Source organism: Vulpes lagopus, chromosome X (assembly GCF_018345385.1).
Source record: "Vulpes lagopus strain Blue_001 chromosome X, ASM1834538v1, whole genome shotgun sequence".
In the NCBI taxonomy this organism is placed as follows: domain Eukaryota; kingdom Metazoa; phylum Chordata; class Mammalia; order Carnivora; family Canidae; genus Vulpes; species Vulpes lagopus.
Genome location: NC_054848.1, coordinates 105761137 through 105777843, shown reverse-complemented (window position 1 = coordinate 105777843; position 16707 = coordinate 105761137). Strand labels below are relative to the sequence as shown.

General features: G+C 40.3%; 1 protein-coding gene across 5 annotated transcripts in view; it reads left to right on the top strand.

Annotated features, from left to right (window-relative positions):
- INTS6L (integrator complex subunit 6 like) overlaps positions 1–16707 on the top strand; it is a 57198-nt gene that overhangs the window by 18381 nt on the left and 22110 nt on the right. For all 5 annotated transcript variants that reach the window (XR_005985666.1, XM_041741037.1, XM_041741038.1 and 2 more), the window contains exons 3-8: positions 7238–7387; positions 8211–8300; positions 8524–8707; positions 9030–9158; positions 11363–11526; positions 13875–14027. Coding sequence is in view for 4 of the 5 variants with exons in the window: in XM_041741037.1 (XP_041596971.1) it covers positions 7238–7387; positions 8211–8300; positions 8524–8707; positions 9030–9158; positions 11363–11526; positions 13875–14027 (870 nt within the window). In the remaining variant the exon portion in view is untranslated. The remainder of the gene's footprint in view (positions 1–7237; positions 7388–8210; positions 8301–8523; positions 8708–9029; positions 9159–11362; positions 11527–13874; positions 14028–16707) is intronic.

Here is a 16707-nt window from a genome sequence, read left to right as displayed (position 1 = left end):
GGTCCAGGATAGCTCTATGGGATTGTGAAGGGCAAATATTACCAGGCTGATTTCATTTCCTTTAATAAAATATTTTAAAAAGTCTTGTTAAAGAAAGGGAAGCAACATGTATTATCTTTCCCTGAATCCCAGGGAAGCCTTTTATTCATCAGGAAGGCCTTCTAACAAGCTATGAAGACTTACTTGGGCTGGGTTGAACTGTTACTTTTCAGAGGAGTGTCCGAATAGGCTTTCAGGCATGTGCGCCGAGAATGGGTCGGTGCAGTGGCTCAGCACTAAGTCAGAGGGACCCAGTGAGTGGTGCCCTTCTAGTGAGAGAGCCTGGGTTGTGACAAGCTCTATTTCTGCTCTTTAAAAAGATTCACTACGGTTGATTCCCTTTCAATAGCTATCACCCTATTGGATTGTAATTATCCATTTATTTCTTGATTTACAAGCATCCCATTTACATAGTTAGAGGGATGCTTCTCTTGTGGAAAATTAGATGTTGCTGCCCTAAATATGTTTTTTGCTTACCTTAGAAGGGGAGATTCACAGCACATTAGTTAAATTTGCATGTAATCCTAAACCTAACAAGGTTGTTTATATTTTGGAAAAGGATTACAAGTGCCATTTAGACATGGAGGGATTTTCCAAAAGGGCTCTAGCACCACTCCCACATCGCCTTCAAGGACAGTTGATCTGCTTTTATCTTTCTTACTTGTTTATACTTCCTGTCATGATTTTGATGGAGGAAAGGGTTCTCCTCTTTTCAAAAATAAAAATAAATTAAAATTGATGAATTAGAGAAATGCTCTGGCCAAGGTGGGATGAAGCTTGGGACGGAAAAGTATTAGGATGGTGAGGTTTGGGGGAGCCACTAAATAACACCTCCACCTTTCCCTCCTCCATTGAAACTAATGACGAAATAAGACCCAAGGAGCCAGCCAGAGTTCTGAATAATAGCTGTCTTCCTGACAAAGGCTAGACTGGAGGTGTGTGTTCCCAAAAAGCTTCTAAACTGTTCACACATTGATAGACCTCCCCTATAGGTCTGATGTAGGGACATAGCCTATACCTTAAGCAACCAATGTCAGAATATACCAGGAGATTAGAAAGACATGCTTCCTTCTCCATGGGAGCATGCCAATTTCCTGCCAAACCTAGCAGTCAGATAAGAAGATGGAAATAAGGTCATAGAGGATAGTAGAAAAATATTTTCTTTTAGGCTTTGCCCTTCCAGGGAAAGGAGTGAAGATTCTCTCTTTTCTGTGATGATACGAGGGGTCAGTAAATGGCCAGTGGTTAGTCAGTAGAGCTGGAACAGAACCCAAGGCACTGATAGGCTGAAAGGCTCATCATACTTTCTCTGTTGGTATTCAAAGACATTTTCAATTAACTGTACATATTTCAACCGGGCCTGAATGAGCATATATATTAATATGTGAGGTGTTTTGTTTCTATAAGTCAGATTCATATAATGGTATGTAATTATGAGGTATGAAAGCTTGAAGGGACCTTCGAGTTGGTTCTTTAGCCTTTTCATTGCTTAGATGAGGCACCAGGCCCAGCAGAGTGTAACTGACTTCCTCTGGACCAGTTTTTTTTATAGTTACAGCCAGGATAGACCAGGGTCTTCCAAGTCCTAGATCACTCGCTGCTCCCCATACCCCACTGGTCTGCATTTAGACATCAGGGAAGGTAGGCTTTGGTGAAAGGAAATTTGGAATTCGTGAAATGTATGAACTTTTAAGCTACTATAACAAGACTTGTCTATGAAGTGAACATGCAGAATAGGTAGAAGATCCTCAAGTAATTAATGGTTTAAATTGGCTACGTGGGTTCAAATCCTGGGTGTGTCATTTACTAATTGTTTGACTTGGATGAGTTGCTCATCCTCTCTGAGCCTCAGTGGGCTTATCTACAAAGTGGAAATAAGAGCAGCACCTACTTTATTGGGTGGTGGTGGCAACCAGACGAGGAGGATACTGTGCTTAGCATGAGGTCCTGACACATTGGCCCAGAAACACATTACCTATTATTATTATTCAGCACCACCATCATTATCACCACCATCTTCATTTGACTTCCGGGAGACTTTTAAAACTTGATCTGTAGAGACAGTAAACTCTTAATTTAGGATTTCACTGATCCCAGGTTACTCTTTTGTCCCAAACCTCTGTTCCTTCATGTGTCCTGGGCTAGAAGTTTGTCAGCATCTTCCACTCTCTACTTGTAGACCCATGGTCTATCTGTCATCAGATCCTATCTTGTTGGTTTGAAATGTTCCTTAGTTAACCCCTTGCTCTTCATCCCTATCCTAATCCAGGCCCTGATTCTCTCAGGTATGGATTACTAATTCAAAACTTCTAGTTTTCTTTTTCCTGACCACAGGTTCTCCTTCCCCAATCAGTCCCCTATGTCACTGCCAGACTGACCTACTTGGGATACTGTTTGACCCCTGCCTCGGGGTCTGTAGTGTGTCTATTGTCTGCTGAAGACAGGCCAGGCTCTCTTGCCTGACCTCCAAGTCCTTCTAGAACATCTCTATCCAATAGACATATAATGCCAGCCATACACAAAATGTAACATTTTCTAGTAGGCCACATTAAGAAGTACAAAGAAACCAGTGAAACTTTTTGTGATACATTTTATTTAACTGCAAATATTCAAAACATTATCATTGCAACATGTCATCAATATAAAAATCAATATTCAAGTATTGTCATTCTTTTTTTTTCTTCCAAGTCCTCAAAATGCCATGTCTTTTACACTTATATCACATCTTAAGTCAGACTAGCCATTTTTTAAGTGCTCAGTAGCCACAAGGGGCTCAGGGATACCAGAGCAAGTGCAATTCCGGAGTGTGACTCACTGCCACTATCAACCCCCCCAAACAAGACCTACTTAAGTCCTACTTCTTCCTGGTTTAGAAAAACAAAATTGGATTGGTAATACCATCTCTATTTATAGGGTTGTCCTCAACAAATGTGAAATGGGATATGGCTTTGTAAGTTGTAAAGCTCCATAAAAATGTATAGAACTCATCATCATGAGTCAAGATTTTACTGACTCAATATGAAAATAGGGTACCTTTGGAGTGAGTTTAAAGAAAGGACTGTATTAAGAAGGTTAAGTGTGGATGGGGGGAGGGGCACCTGGCTGGCTCAGTCTTAGTGGAGCATGCAGCTCTTGATTTCGGGTTGTTTGAGCCCCATATTGAGTGTAGAAATGACTTAGGAATAAAATCTTAAAAAAAAAAGTAAATGGGCTGTTCTGAATTCACTTATTAAAAAAAAGTCAACTCTAAGCAATGAAGAATATAATGAGAATGAGAATGAAGAATATAAACATCTACTTTCTACCACTAGCTCTTTATAATTATCTTTTGCGAAGAAATTTGTCACATGAATAAAGTTCTCTAAATATTGAGATTAATCTGTAGGCTTTTTCCTCTTCAGCATTGTGAGGAATGCATTTAGGGACATTTAATTCTTCTCTTGAAGAAGCTAAACTGCTCCCAAGAAGTTCATTGCTTTGGGCAGTAAATGTGGCTCCACTTTGTGATACTGAGGTAGGAGTAGCATCCACATTTCTTGTATTGTTCCATTCACTGCAAAGAATTGGAATTGGCCTGAAAACAGAATGCCACCAATTCAGTTGCAGAAACGATTTGTAAAATGCTTTCAATCCATATTATAAAGGGAAATTTAAAGGGCAGTTATTCCAACAGATTGATTAGTAAGATGATGAACAATCAGAACACATTATTTTAAAGATGGACAAGTTACAGGGTGGTTGTTTAAGTGGTACCCATGTCTAATCCCAACCCTTTCTTGAATCAAGTAAGTCTGTTAATTCTTCTTTGGCCACGCCTTGAACTACTCTGGCTCCCAGGAGTTCAATGCTCACTATAGATAGAATGTTGAATGTACAGTGTGGAAACAAGATTGCTATGTGAAGTCACTTTGAAAAAGAAGTCAACTTAATAAAGTGGCTTGTGGATGAATGACCCACCATTCTCAGGTTTGCCCAGGCCACAGAGCTCAACCTAATGGACTACCTCTTTTCCTCACCCGGCTCTTCTAATTAGCTCCTAAAAACCTTGTGACTGCCTCTGAAATACTTCATTCATTGGTGGCAGCCTCCTCCCCTCCCCACTGCTTTTGCTCAGGCTTTCATCACTCTTCCCATAAGCTATTGCAGCAGTTTCCAAACCAGTTTCCCTGCCTTGAGCTTCAGAAGCCCCCCCTACACCCCCCCCAATTTATTCTCCAGGTCCCTAGCGGAACAATCTTGCTAAAAGGTATATCTGATCATGACACTCCCATAATTAAAAACCTCAAGTCATTCCCAGAGCCAACAGATAAAATCCAAATTCCTGAGCACAATGTACAAATCACTGTATGGTCAGAGCCCCACTTATCAGCCTTGCTTCCCGCCATGTACCCAGAACAATGATAATCAAATTACTTGTGGTTCTCCACAAAGCCCTAGCCTCTTATGGATTCTTGTTCTCTTCCTTGGCACACCCCTCCACTCCTACCATCAATTTGGGACGTCCCATGCTCTTCCACAGATGCCCCATGCTCAGGGAGAAGCCCTCCCTGACTTCCTAGCCACTTGCCCTTTCAGCCCTCCCGCCAAAAACTGCATTTCTCATTCCTCTGTGACAAGAGCTCCTCAAGGGCCTAACCCTTTCCATATCCTCAGTGTATGGAGTTCTGCCCAGTATGGTGGGGTTGATCCATGCCAATTTGTTGACTAAAGGAAAGAATTCCTGCTGTCCCTCCCAACTTCGTACCTTTCCTTTCCGCCACAAAGCAGAAAGCTTATTTTTGAATTCAGCTCAATTTGTTCTTTTTATTTATACATTTATTTATTTATTTATTTATTTATTTATTTATTTAATATATTTTTTATTGGAGTTCAATTTGCCAACATTTCGCATAACACCCAGTGCTCATCCCGCCAAGTGCCCCCCTCAGTGCCCATCACCCAGTCACCCCAACCCCCCTGCCCACTTCTCCTTCCACTACCCCTTGTTCATTTCCCAGAGTTAGGTGTCTCTCATGTTTTGTCACCCTCACTGATATTTTCACTCATTTTCTCTCATTTCCCTTTATTCCCTTACACTAATTTTTCTATTCCCCAAATGAATGAGACCATATCATGTTTGTCCTTTTCCGATTGACTTATTTCACTCAGCACAATACCCTCCAGGTCCCTCCACATCGAAGCAAATGGTGGGTATTTGTTGTTTCTAATGGCTGAGTAATATTCCATTGTATACATAGACCACAGCTTCTTTATCCATTCATCTTTCCATGGACACTGAGACTCCGTCCACAGTTTGGCTATTGTGGACATTGCTGCTAGAAACATCGGGGTGCAGGTGTCCCGGCGTTTCACTGCATCTGTATCTTTGGGGTAAATCCCCAGCAGTGCAATTGCTGGGTCACATGGCAGATCTATTTTTACCTCTTTGAGGAACCTCCACACAGTTTTCAGAGTGGCTGCACCAGTTCACATTCCCACCAACAGTGCAAGAGGGTTCCCCTTTCTCCACATCCTCTCCAACATTTGTTGTTTCCTGTCTTGTGAATTTTCCCCATTCTCACTGGTGTGAGGTGGTATCTCATTGTGGTTTTGATTTGTATTTCCCTGATGGCCAGTGATGTGGAATTCAGCTCAATCTGTAACCTGCTGATATTTCTAGGTAATTTGATGAGGACCTGGAGCTCCAAAGATTTAGTCTCATGTGCTACTTTCCCTAGGCACTAGAAGTCATATTTACAATGTGCCAAAGGAACACGTGCAAAGGTTTTACCTTTCGATCCTTTGATCTATAGGATATGTTAGGAGTCTTTTTAAAAACAAACAAAGCGTGTCTTTAATTTTACAGAATCCCAGACTATTGGACTGGAATGGATCTTAACCAGGCCCCCCTTCACCTTACATGGTTATGCAGGTTCTGAATTGTTCAGCTGCAGGGAGTGCCATTCTCATGGATTCCAGTGGGAATGACTCCTCCCTCGGGTTGTATTTTGCACAGCCTCACAAGGTTTCCCTGTTTGCCTTAACCTTCTTCATTTTCAGAGAGTACGATTTAGGTCCTCAGAGCCAACAGGTTTGCTCAAGATCACGCAGACACTGCCCCCTTTCTGTCTCCCACTCATCCTGACCCAAACTGCTTCTGAAGACTGGGAAACCAGCAGAATAGCTTTGGCGGGAGTTGCGTAGATAATGGACAGTATGCCTTCAGCCAAATGTGATATTTGAATGCTTTACTTTATCTCTTCTTATTTGCTTTTGCTTCCACCTCCAGCTGTCCTGGCCTGGTTGGCATGGCTTCAGCATCTCACACTACTGCCCTTAGGGCTCCCAAGACTCAGGTGGCCACTGGTCCCACCAAGTTGCCCAGCTGTGCAGTGTGTTCTCTCCCTTGCTGGACTTCTCCTCTGTGACCCGCTCTTAGCCGCCAATTCGTCTTTTGGCCTCTCTTCTTTACATTTGAAGCTGCTTTGTTTTTCTGGCCATGACTGCCCCATCACTGTGATCTTTTCCTCCTCTTCGGCAAACCATTAAATCATAGCATGCTGGCTGCTGACCTCGGTTCTTCGGTTCCTGGCTGCTGTCCAGAGCTGCTGGGGGTGCCTCAGGGATGCTGCTGCTTTGCCAAACCTTTTTAAATTTCTTTCTCCCCTTTTTCTAGATTTGGGGCTTTCTAAATGTTTGAAGATACCAGAAGGGTTGTCTCCAAATAGTTGTGGCTCTATTCCTAGAATTCCCCCTTGATTCTTATTTAAAGTGAAAATATTGTTTGGGAGGAAGAATCTTGGTTAGAAATGTTCAGGTAGATCAAACATTCAGGAAAGATTGTCTCTATGAAGGACAGTGCATTTAAAAATTGTGCTTCATGCTCATCATCCATGTCAAACTAAGGTAAATACTGAGATGTTTGGGTAGTTTCGATTGGACCTGAACAGAAGACTGGACTCCTTGAGCCAGAGCCTTCCAGCCATAATGGATGAAAGCATTGTTTGCATATTTGCTGTTGGGCATTAATGTGGATGGATCTTTCTGAAACTGATGGCTTGCTTTAGTTCCATTTGGTTGGCCAAGACATAGAATATAATTAGATCAAGGATCTATTCATTCGTTAGATGTTTGATACTTGCTGTTTAGTGGTTTCTTGCACTTTTTATTATTGTTCATTGTATAATCGGGAATTTCTTTGTAAATGTTTGGTTTTCAGGCTGGTTGGAAGGAAAATCACGCAACATTCATGAGTGAACTAAAAAATCTTCAGGCTTCTGGACTGACTACTCTTGGTCAGGCTCTGAGATCCTCATTTGATTTGTTAAATCTCAATAGATTAATATCTGGAATAGACAATTATGGACAGGTAAAAAAAAACTTTAAGTGAGTACAGCTAATTTATTTTGGTGACTTGGGTTAAGAGTTTAAAATTGGGCGTGGTTACCAAGTTTTTTTGCTATTTGTCACAACTGCCAAAAGGAAATCTGTATCTTTTAAATATCTGCTTTGAAAAAAGATCCCTCTTTTGGGGAGGGGGGTTTTGTATGTGGCTTGATCATAAAATATGTAGTGAAAAGTGACTCCCCATCATATCATCAGAGATCTGAGAATAAGATGAATAAATTGCTGAGAAATATTGGAATGAGGCCATTAAAGAGTGTTTCAGTGTCATGAACTCCCTTGTCTCTCCCAATTCAATGAAAAAGCTCTAGAATAAGAGGAAGGCAAGATAGCATCTGGCGCTCCTTTTGTCCTTACTCTAGAATCTCTGATCACAATAACCAGACTCACTGCCTGAGCTCCAGAGCATAAGTCACTATTGTCCCCCCAATCTGTGCCAAGGTTTTGACTCAGGGGAATGAATTCACAGATGTGGATGCTGCTGCCATTATAATCTCTCTAATATCTTTCTCTTATGATTACTTGGAAAGCAGAAGGAGAGGAGTATTTGGTTGTTATAGTTTGGGGAGTTCCTGAATTATATGAATTCCTCAGTTTATTCTGAATGTTACCTCGGCGGGGATCGTTATTTTGATTCCCACCCGCTTTAGCCCCTAATCTTTCCCTTCTTATTTATCCAGGCAAATTTTGTCACACACTTGAGAGATCACTGGCAAGACAAATGTAAAAAAGTTTAAATACAATTTTATTACTTTACATGGCTCTAATACTTGTTAAATGTATTTTAGGGGAGAAATCCATTTTTTTTAGAACCATCTATTTTAATTACCATCACAGATGGAAACAAGTTAACAAGTACTGCTGGTGTTCAAGAAGAGGTGAGATTTCATTTTTTTTAAAGTTTCGTTTAAATGGCAGAGAACATGCCGCTATTTCTGTGGGAGGTGTACGTTGCCAGTTAAGAATAAGTTGGATCAAACCTTCCATCTTCATGAGCCCTGAAAGATTATCGAGTACATGAAAGAAAAGTGACCCTTTTAACTCTTTCTTCATTGTTGCCCAGGTTGTTATGATGAAACTTTTCAACTTTTGCCTTATCAGCTTCATCTTCCTTTGAATTCTCCTCTGCCCGGAAGTGAACTAACCAAAGAACCTTTTCGTTGGGATCAAAGGTTATTTGCCCTGGTGCTACGTTTGCCTGGATTGGCTTCTACAGAACCAGAGCAACTAGGGAGTGTACCAACTGATGAGTCTGCCATCACACAGATGTGTGAAGTCACAGGAGGTATGGGCAAAACTTGTATTTCTAAAGGAAGAATTCAGAGCAACAGGGGGTGGTTCTTCTTAAATGCCATATTCTGTCTGGCCTTGCTTTCCTTCAGAATCCTTTAGCTCTGCTGCTTACGCTCATCATGAGCATGAGGTTTGCTGCCAACGTAGTTATGATTCAAGGTAGTGAATCATAGTATAGTTCAAAGGTAGTTCAAGGTATATTTTAGGTAGTTCAAAGGTAGTTCAAGGTATATTTTAGGATTTCAGATGCTTATATTGTTAAGTAGTATTTTATTTGATCAAACTTACACAATTTGTTTTTCCTTTTGGTATAGGTCGCTCCTACTGTGTTAGAACACAAAGGATGTTGAATCAGTGTTTAGAATCTCTAGTTCAGAAAATTCAGAGTGGTGTAGTTATTAACTTTGAAAAAACGGGACCAGATCCACTTCCTGTTGGAGAAGGTACAGTAGATGACTTTTTACCCTGGAGAATGATCTGAGATTGGGAAGACATTCAGCTGATAATAGACAGTCTTTACTGTCTATACACATTCATGTGGTTGTGAACATCCATCCAAGCAACTGCCATTCATTCACTGCCTTTGTATGTGTCAGGTGGTCAGATTCTAACAACTTTAATTTGACATCTGATCTTACAAAAATTCTTCCTTTTCCCCATCCAATTCATATCCTCTTGTCCCAGTTCTGGGATACACCACATTATTCTCTTGATTCATTAAGTATCTAGAGAATCACTTTGGAGTGCCACTTAACCAGTAACCTGGTTTAGGTCTTGTGAGTGCCAAATGTGCCAAGTGATCTTTATGAAATCTGTGTTTGTCACCACATGTCAGCGAGAGATTGTGAACGTTTGTCTAGAAACTGCTGATATCCTATAAGATCCTACACCAGGATTTTCCTGGCCACTTTTTAGCTGCAGAAACTTTTCTCTTCAAATGACATTTTACAGAAAGTTCAGCGTCTCAAAATAGATGATCACAGAGAGTACCTTTGTGTAAGGGAAGGGTCTTCTCTCTTATATCATCTTAGCACTGCAAGGCTTCCTGGGAGCATAAGGCTGCTGCTTCTCATTCCTGAGTGCTCACACATATCATTACCATGGTGTTTGTCTGATCGGATCCATACATTTTCATTAATGGCTGTAATTAGTGGTGACTGCTCAGAAAGACACATGTTTCTGTCTGAAGCCATTGGATCCTGTGATCTCTGGCCTTTTGAATGTTTAATTCCTAGAACCCTTTAAGAAGCAGTTGGAAACAGGAGAGACCTCTCTCCCTAGAATAATGGACATAGGCCACACAAATACAATTTTGTATTTAATTTTAGGGTTTCTTGGACTCCAATTTAAGAACACTCACCACAGAAGACTGAAGCCTCACAATCTATTTTAAATTCATTAAATTAATTGAGGAAAGACATGTTCTTTTGCTAATGATTTACTGCTCCATCCATACTTTCGTGTTCGTTATCTAAATGTGAACTGGGAACTGTCCCACTGAAAGCCGATTAGATTTGGTGTCCTGTGAATAGCTCAGATTTTCTTTCTAGATCCAATTCTCCTTTGTCCAGAGTTCTCAGCCTTTGAGATTCTGATGAAAACTAAGAACTCTCTCCTGAGAAGAATGCACATCCCCAGAATTGTGAGCTCAACTTCAAGGGGTGGGGGTCCTTTTGGTCCCCTGAAGCCATTACATGTATTCCTTAGAGCTCCATGGACTCTAATAAATCTCTGGGTATAAAGTAATTACTTGTTTAAAGTAATGTGTAAATAAGTAAATCATATGACTTGTAATATAAGAAATATGAGACTCAAATCATTAAAACATGTCCTTTACAAATATAATTTAGACTATTGAATCATTGCATTAAAGGATATATATAACTGTCTTGCCTTCTTTGTGGGGGCAAATGAAATATGCTAGTTTAAATAATTAAAATACATTCAGGATACATCCTTCAGCATTATACAATGCCCAGTTTCCTGGAATTTTAATGGTGGATGGGGAAACTATCATGAATTAGTTCATAACAAACTCAATGCATTTGCATTATGTTCCCTCCCCCAACTATATATATAGATTGTACTGGCAACATTCCTTCTATCTTTGAGTAAATCTGGATCGTGTTTATTTTGCCTTTGTGGTCACTGAGTCTGTTTAGTAAAGAATACTTTTTTCCCCACCTAATTGGGAATAGAAAGAAAAACTAAATGTAATTTAATGACCTATTTTGTCAGATCTCAAAAATGTAAAAACTATACCAGGAGGTGAGCAATTTCATTTGCCTAATTTAGAAAAATAACTCTAGTGGTTTAGTGTGTTTAATTTATGTGTCTAAATTCAGAAAATTAAAAAAAAAACAAATTCAGAAAATTGAAAACTAATTTTATAATAGTTTCCCATAAACTACGTGTTTGGGGCATAGATAAGGATGGCGTGGGGTGTTAGATTAGAGGGGTGGATTAGAGGAAAATTGCTAGAGAGAACATTCAGAAATCTTTGATACAGTCTTATTTCTTTAATTTTTCATGAATCACTGTTTTGGTTTGTTTTGTACTTTGCTTTTTGCTGAAAATTTTCTGCAAGAAGATCAGCAGCTGTTAAAAGAAAGTCTTGCCTTAGTGTCTCTCTTTGTTTACCTTTTAGATGGACTTATGGATTCATCCAGGCCAAGCAATTCATTTGCTGTTCAACCATGGCATAGTTGTCATAAGCTCATTTATGTACGACCTAACTCTAAGACTGGTGTTCCTGTTGGACATTGGCCAATTCCAGAATCTTTCTGGCCAGATCAGAATTTACCTTCACTAGTAAGTGTCATAAAACAAAAAGGTAAACCTCATTCTGGGTTTTCAGTTTGCTGATTACATTGACCCTTGTAAAATAGCTTTGAGGCTCTTCAGCCATACCTTCTATCTCTTGCTGGAAGTCTAAGCTTGTACCTAAAAGCAAGAGAGGACTTCCTTGCTATTCTGGTATTCTCTTTCTTTTAATTGCCTTTTGCCACTTGAACTGCCCACTTTGGATGTTTAAAGCATTGTTATTTTTGATGGTGTTGCAATCGGTGGCTTGGTTTTTATTTCTGAGTGGCTGATTTGATTGACATGGGAAATGCAATGTCTAAAGACTGCTAGCATTGTTTTTTGTGTACATCCTCAGGAAACGAAAACTTAGCTTACACTTTGCATAGGTTCTAGTAACCTACTCAGAACAGAAGCTCTTCTACTTCCTCCTAGGGAGTCATTAGACACATAGCACAACTTTGTGGACCTGCTTTTCATCTTTTTTTTTTTTTTTTAAATCAGTGGGACTTGGCATTCCTTGGCAGTGCACCTTTCAATGATGGTAATTAAGCAATATTTTAAAAATGATCTTTAAGTGAAGACTTTTCTTTTTGTTCACTGCATTGGGAGAAGAGGTTTTGATATTGTAGTTGCTCCTAGTACCAGATGAATTGGCTTTTTGGAGGAGGGGGTGCCTGCTAATGAGGGAAAGCATATGAAACCCACTCTCCCTCGGTCTTCCTCCCTGCCACCCCCCGCCCAGCTTTTGTAAAAAGGCCCGAGTGAGCCTTCTTGGGTGTGTTGGGGGGGGTGTACATGACGCTCACTACGCCTTCAGTTAGCACCTTCCTGGTTCGGCCAAACTACATTCTGTGTAAGTTGTAGAACTTTCTTTTTTTATAATAAATTTATTTTTTATTGGTGTTCAATTTGCCAACATACAGAATAACACCCAGTGCTCATCCCGTCAAGTGCCCCCTTCAGTGCCCATCACCCCTTCACCCCCACCCCCTGCCCTCCTCCCGTTCCACCACCCCTAGTTCATTTCCCAGAGTTAGGAGTCTTTATGTTCTGTCTCCCTTTCTGATATTTCCCACACATTTCTTCTCCCTTCCCTTATATTCCCTTTCACTATTATTTATATTCCCCAAATGAATGAGAACATATAATGTTTGTCCTTCTCCGATTGAGTTATTTCACTCAGCATAATACCCTCCAGTTCCATCCATGTTGAAGCAAATGGTGGGTATTTGTCATTTCTAATGGCTGAGTAATATTGCATTGTATACATAAACCACATCTTAGTTGTAGAACTTTCTGACATGAGCTGCATTTTTTTCCTGGATTACTCCTTCTAGGCTCCTTTTTCTCAGGAGACGCCATGAGAATATAGGGCCAAACAGCCACTTCCACCACTGCTGTGGGTGAGGGCACATCTCCTCCACCTTCCCTCAGGGCTCCAAGATCACACACCAGTCAGAGCTCAGTGCCCAGTTGCTCTTAGCTCCAAATCCCAGAGTGAATATTTTGGTTACAAATTTATGTCATTATTGCTAGTGACAGGGCTGCATGGTTTTATGGCTTTTTGAAAATCGATTTAAATAGAACAGACCAGAAATATTTCTCAAGTTTAATTAAAATGAAAATCAGGGGGTCACCTGGGAGGCTCTGTCAGGTAAGTGATTGGCTCTGGTTTCGGCTCAGGTCATGATCTCAGGGTCCTGGGATCGGGCCCCAAGTCAGGCTCTATGCTCAGTGTGGAGTCTGCCTGTCCCTCTCCCTCTGCTTCCCCCCACTTGACTGTGAGAAGTGCTATACAAATTCCACTTTAAAATAAATTTCCACTGGTCCTGGGTGTTGTGACTAGCTCATTTTTGTTACCTGTCTTGCCCTTTCCGTGCCTTGCCATTTTTCTGCTTGCTTGTTAGTGGCTCTAGCCCTATCATTAACTCATTAGATAGCTTGATGGATTTCTTCTTCACCAGTAGGGTCTGGACTACCTATAGCCTCTTGGTACAAAGGAATGAAGGGCAGGTGGTGCTTGGACGTGCAAAATGGGTCTGAAAGTCAGGGTTCATCTTACGGATCATTAGTGACTTCCTAACCATATTCAAAGCACTTATCATCTTTACTTCATGGAAATTGTAGTTATGGGTGTTCTAATTTACCTTTCCTCCTCCAATGCCAAGTAGATGGTAGAGCTAAAGAATCTGTGTGTCCTCCCCGAATGGACACTGTTGTCGATGCCCTCTTTTACAAAGGGCCGGTTTATAGTTCAGCGATGGTTTAACAAAACATGAAAGGGATTGCAGATTTTTGTCAGAAATGTGAGCTCGCTTTGATAACAGACTGTATCTTCCCTTTTTGTCTTTTAGCCTCCACGAACATCTCATCCTGTTGTGAGGTTCTCCTGCGTAGATTGTGAGCCAATGGTAATAGATAAACTTCCTTTTGACAAATATGAACTTGAACCTTCCCCCTTAACTCAGTACATCCTGGAACGAAAGTCTCCCCATACCTGCTGGCAGGTACTTACTCTTACCTGGTGGCCAAATGTCTAACTGCTCTGGGATCTAGGGACTGTTTTAAGAAGTTTCAAAGGTTATTCTGGGAATAATTAGACTGAATTTGTTAATAATTTTTCTAACAAATGCTATCAAATAAGCCGCAGAGCCAGGCAAATAATTTCAGAGTGATAGGAATCATTAGTCCACTGTATATTGCCATTTGAGGTGGTGGAATCTGGTGACATTTGTGTATTTGGAGGATTTGGAGGAACCTTCCCCCACCCCTGCTTACTCAGGGACACCAAGTTAAGAATCTCTAACCTAAATGATATAATTCTATTTAGTTATGGCTTCTGCAGCTGAAGCTTAGTGTGAATTTGACAGATTGGAAGCACAAGATCAATTTTTAAAAGTTTTTTAAAAAAAATTCCATTAGTTAACAGTACAGTGTAATATTGGTTTCAGGTGTACAAGATATTTTTGACACACACACAAAAAAACCCATAGGCCCTGAAACTACTTTTTACATTAGTGTAAAGTAACCAAACTTTTCTTCCTGTACAAAGCACATTGGCATGTGTAACATGGATTTTACGTGGATGAGACAAATGCCCATACTGGCTCTTGCAAGTGTTAGACTTCAGCCAGAAAGGCATGCTGATTTATTAATAGACTTACCTTTGGATATTAGTTTGTAAAAATCCAGACATGGCAGTCATAGCCCTTTTATTTGGATATAATAAAGAAGTCCTACGCTGGAAGAATGTTTGTTCTGTTTCTAAACTACAGCACCATATAGCAATCAGTAATTGTTAGGTTCTATTTACGCAAGAAACGCTTTTAGACTGCCATCTGTTTCATCCTAAAATGTGAGATTATTGCTACCAGTTGTCTTTAAACTACTTTAATTCTCTAAAGATGCTAAAACTGGGTAGAAAAAAAGGAACAAACTTAAAGCAAGAATGTAAAAGTGTAAGAAACAGAACAATCTCATAAATATAATATTGAGTGAAAGAAGCCAGACCTCAAAGATCCCAGATCCTGTGATTCTATTTTATTGACACTCAAAAAGATGTAAAGCGGGCTTACTCTGTCAAAAGTCAGGCTGGTGGTTTCTCTTGGGGTTGCAGAGCAGTGACCAGTAAAGGGCATGAAGTGGTTTCTGGTCATGTTCTATTTCTTGATCCGGGTGCTGATTACACATGTGCTTTCACTTTGTGAGCATTCATTGAGCTATATACTTACGACTCTTGCACTTTTCTGAATGGATGTTTATATTACAGTAAAATGCACTGGAAATGTGCTAGGAATGTAGAGATATAGATAATAGAATGTTAACTTAAAATCACAATAGGAAGTTTGACACCATGGATTGACAAAAATTTTGCAATAAAGGCAAATACAATTACAAACCATAGCTTTTTCCTAAAGGCCTCTTTTCTGTATAGCACATTTCTTGTAAATCTTCTCCAAAGGAACATCAGAAATTATGCCCTTGCTTGTTGCACCACCCCTCAAATGTGCCATATGTTTGTTTCCTCCTGTACCTTATGTGACTTTGGTTGAGTTTTAATGCAATGAATTAATGGGAGTAAGAAAGAATAAGATGAAACAGGGGAGGGATGCCTGGGTGGCTCAGCAGTTAAGCACCTGCCTTTGGCCCAGGGCGTGATCCTGGAGTCCCAGGATCGAGTCCCACATTGGGCTCCCTGCATGGAGTCTGCTTCTCTCTCAGCCTCTGTCTCTGCCTCTCTCTCTCTCTCTCTCTCTCTCTCTCTCTCTCTGTTGTCTATCATGAATAAATAAATAAAATCTTTAAAAGAAAAAGAATCGGGGGAGCCAGGAAATTTAGCTGAGTCGTAATGGAGCCTGGATTCTAACCTTAGGTCTGCCACCAATTATATGGTCCTGGGCAGACAGTTCCTTTCTCTAGACTAGATGGTCTCTAATGATCCCTTTGAACCCCCTGATTCTATGAATTTGCAGGTGAAAAGGAGTTTGGAAAAACTCAGAGGGCTTATGAGAAGGAAGGAAGAGAAGAAGGAAGGGAGGGAGAGGAGAAAGAGAAAAAGAGGAACAGAAAACAATGTTTCTCCTCTCATGAGCCTTATACGTTTGACCGCCAATGGCTGTGTGTAATGTTTTTAATCCTTTCTGATGATTTTCCCCTTCTTCTGTTTTACACACTTAGGATGTAGGGGGAAATTCACCATGTGTTATTACAGTCTATTAAGGTTCAAATTATGACATGAAATCTCATAGATGAGTCCTGTTTTATAGCACCAGCACAACTCATTGTTTTGTAGGGTTGTAAATGACACAGGAAAGATTTATTCTTAGCTATGACTAAATATAGCAAGAATTTAATCAACTGGTAGGTGATATGGCTGGTACCAGGAATTAGCAAGGTGAATGGATTCTGTTCTTCATCAGGATTTGATTTTTGTTTTCAATGATGCTACTGAAGGACCTGGGAACCAGCAAAGGTCTAGGTCCCTAAATGTATATACTGGTGCCCTAATTTTTGGCCAAAGAGTAAACAGGGAACAGAGAGAAAGCATGGTAGTCAGAGGACTTCAGCCCAGCATATTGAGTGTACAGGACTTGACCATATGATATATATCAAATCAGGAATCATCAGTGAGGAATAAGATGATAGTCACATGGAATAAAGATCAATGTTTTGATCTTTACTGAATGT